The 3,599-nt window shown below is 53.4% G+C and overlaps 1 protein-coding gene across 1 annotated transcript; it reads left to right on the top strand.

Moving 5' to 3' along the window:
• The first annotated feature begins 503 nt into the window (after window positions 1-503).
• Window positions 504-1,484, top strand: Asprv1 (aspartic peptidase retroviral like 1). The gene is given in 7 exon segments (XM_038317806.1): window positions 504-566; window positions 568-690; window positions 693-722; window positions 725-883; window positions 885-1,025; window positions 1,027-1,146; window positions 1,149-1,484. Coding segments are annotated over 7 exon segments (972 nt in total).
• The last annotated feature ends 2,115 nt before the right edge of the window (window positions 1,485-3,599 follow it).

The raw sequence follows: 3,599 nt of genomic DNA, 5'->3' as shown, positions 1-3,599 counted from the left end.
GGTAGAAAGGCAGGTAATGGACAGGTGAGAGAGACTCATGATAGACTTGAGATTTCTTGATTCTGGAATCCCTTGTTTGCTCTCTCCAGGCTCCACACTTAATCTAGATGTTTGAGTCATCTCATCGGTGTGCACGGTGAGAGAGCAACGTGTCCGAGTGCCTTCCCTTGACCGCCTCCAGCCTCCAGCAGTGATGAGTGAGGTCGAAGGGGTCCCTTCTGCTGGAGCAGATGGAGACCTTCTTCCTGTCTCCCCTTCTCTGGCTCATGATAAACTCCGGAATGTTATCACATCTGCACCCTCATTTGGGTTATTCTGGGACACAGGTTGGGGAGGGTCCTTCAGCCCTGTCCACTGACTCTGGCTGAGACTGCCTTTCTTACCAGGTGGGCTGGCTGGTGTCAGGTGGATGGGTACCGAGGGTGGGGCACTCATCTTGCTAGTCAGGCAAGATGCTGACAGGAGGGCGGGACAAGGGGGTGGAGCTTCTAGAACAAAGGAGAATGAGGAGCCCTGGGGGCCCAGCTGGGCATCAAAAAGGCCGCGTACAGAACAAGCAGAACACAGACAGCCTGCCTCCGTGTCCAGCAGCCTGCCAGATACCCTGGATCTGCTCCCTTCAACTTGCCCAGGCTGGGCAAGTACACAACCCTGTCGTCAGAGGCCTTGCTCTCCAGCGTGATTGCGCCCACACACTGCTCTGTGCCTTTCTGTACTTGGCTTGTGTGTTGCGGCTGAACTTCCAGAGGTGAGCGGAGGGATGGCCACCGGCAGAGCCAGCAGCAAGGAAGGCCAGCGGGAGCATGCCTTCATCCCAGAACCTTTCAATGGGGCTACATAGCTCCCAGCGTTTGGCTACAACCGCTTTGAAGTTATTGATGACCCTCAACCACTGGGACCATGCCACCTAAACTGAGGTTCCTGAAGAGTCGCTCAGAGGCGCCGCCCTGGATGTCTACAACGGGCTCAATTCCCAGGCCCAGGGTGACTACAGTTTTGTGAAGGAGGCTCTTCTGAAGACCTTTGGGGACTCCGTGGCCCGCCCACAGTCAGAAACCCAGAGAGATTCTGTTTGCCAACAGCATGGGTAAGGGCTACTACCTTAAAGGGAAGATCGGCCATGTGCCTGTGAGGTTCCTGGTGGACCTCTGGGGCCCAGGTGTTCCGTGGTGCACCCAAGCTTGTGGGAGGAGGTCACTGATGGTGACCTGGATACCCTTCGGCCTTTTGAAAACGTGGTCAAAGTGGCCAATGGAGCCGAGATGAAGATCTTGGGTGTGTGGGACACAGAAGTGACCCTGGGCAAGCTGAAGCTGAGTGCACAGTTTCTGGTGGCCAACGCAAGTGCAGAAGAGGCCATCATTGGCACCGACGTCCTGCAGGACCACAATGCCGTGCTGGACTTCGAACACCGCACCTGCACTCTGAAAGGGAAGAAGTTCCGCCTGCTGCCTGTAGGGAACTCCTTGGAGGATGAGTTTTGACCTGGAGCTCAATTGAGGAGGAGCCTTTGGAGGGCTCCCACTAAGAAACCCTTTTCTTTGCCCCCAGAATTGGTGGTGGGACCTTGTGTTTGGGGAGCAGATGTCCTCAGAGGCTTGTCGTCGGGCCTGGCCAGTCTTTCTACTTTGCTCTCAGCTTTCTTCCTTCTGCAGGAGCCTCACCTTGCCCCTGGTGGGGAGGGTGGGCAGCTGGGGTGGTCTAGAGCAGAGCCTAAGAAAAGCTTCAAGGCTGGCAGAAGCTTCCAAGGACGTTAGGAATATTAGATCCCCTGAGGTGTGGCTCAGTTGCCTTCAGATCTCCAAGCCTGCTTAGCTGAGCTTGGTCCTGGCTAAGGCCCCCATGATTCAGATCCTTGAGGAGAGTGCTAACTGCTCTGGGATTCCTCCCCGTGAGTACTCCCTGCCTCACGATGGTGTTCCCTCCTGTCACTTGCCTTGAATCCCATGGAACCTGTGTCAATGTCAAAAGCACCAATAAAGATCTGTTAATTGAAAAATAAAGCATGTCATGTGCTCAATGATTGTGACAGAGATGGAGGTGGCTGGAAACAACAAGCATTCCGAGTTGCCTGAGGAGGCAGAGGGAAGCAGTATGTGCACATGGGTCTTTGTTTTCCTAAGGCGGACTCAAGCCTGGCTATTTTAACTTCTGATTTCTCTCGTCCCTTCTACTTCTGATTCCTCCATTTTAATCTACAATATTTTTGCATACAAATTACCCTTTATGCTCAAAAGTGACCCAAGGCTATTTTGTGAGGTGTTTAACTGAGTATCAAAATGTATCTGCCAAGCAAGTATGTTTTACTGGTGCCCAGGGAACCAGACTTGGAAGTAGAGGATAAGGCCAGGAGACAGGCACGGGCATGGGTGGCAGCCCTGGGAAGGTCTGGGACTCTGGCAGTTGGGGAGCTTGGCCATAATGGGGCAGCTTCCTGGGAGGTCAGGGGATGGAGATGAGGACATTGTTAATGCTGGGGACCAGCTTGGGTTTCCTGCCAACTTCCTGCCTCCGCTGAAGATCAGAAACTCACCAGTCTTTGGGAGTGGATTGAAAGCCCCAGAGAGGAGCTGAATCGTGGAGCCCAGGAAGGCTTCCACAAACCAAAAATTCAGATGTTGCAGAGGCCTACCTGTTGCAAGGGTACTGGAGTCCACAGATTTGAGGAAGCCTCTTTTTGCTTGGTGATACTGAGAATTGAACCTAGGGCCTCACACAATGCTAGGCAATGTTCTCTACTACCGAGCTATGCTCAACTCTTCTTTTTAAATAATTATATTTTAATACAATGCCTCACTAAGTTGCCTGGGCTGGCCTGAACGCACTCGCAACTCCAACGGGATAAAGCTTTATGATCTTTCTGTGTGAGCCTCCTGATTGTCTGGCCTAACAGGACTGTGCCACACATTGGCTGGCATTTTCTGCTAGTCCGCTTCTCCAGGTCAGAGAAGTGGCTGCAAGTCTCTCTGAGAGGGAGGCGGGAAGCCCGACTGACCCCTCTGTCCGAAGGGGACTTCTGGTCGTTCTAAACATCAATGACATTCTCTTGGCCTGACCTCTTTGGTGCCAGTTGTGACTCCCCAGGGTTCTGACTTGGAACCTAACGCCTAGGGTCACTAAAGCCTGGCTCCGGCAGGCCAAGCCCAGAATGAACTGGAATTAGTTCTGAGTGTGGGTGAAGGGTTAGGTGTGGACAGGAGACCTGGTCAACAGAGGGTGGTTTCACTCAGGCCCCAGACTCCACCCCCCTCATTTCTTTGGAGGCCTCAGGAGGGCTGCTGTTGTCCTGGGCCAAGCCCTCTCTCTAGGGAGCAAGCCCAGTGGCACCTCCCTGTGACCTATTTTTCTTTAAATCCTTGGATTCTAGCCGCAATCTAGGCTGAAGAAGGGCGGGTGAAGAGAATGGGTGGAGGCAAGAAGGGGACCTAGGAATTGGCTGGCCAGGTCAGAATTCTGGGACACTACCCAAAATGTCCCTGCCCTTCTCCTACCCAGAAAGGGGTTGAACCCTTGCTGGGTAAATTCCTGTCCCTGCAACACGTGGCACTGTACCTTGGCTTTGAGTAGGTAGGGCCTGGGCTGGCAACTCTCAGCAGTGT

Source organism: Arvicola amphibius, chromosome 2 (genome assembly GCF_903992535.2).
Source record: "Arvicola amphibius chromosome 2, mArvAmp1.2, whole genome shotgun sequence".
Classification (NCBI taxonomy): Eukaryota; Metazoa; Chordata; class Mammalia; order Rodentia; family Cricetidae; genus Arvicola; species Arvicola amphibius.
Note: the sequence above shows the minus strand (reverse complement) of the source record. Positions and strands in the feature narration are given on the sequence as shown.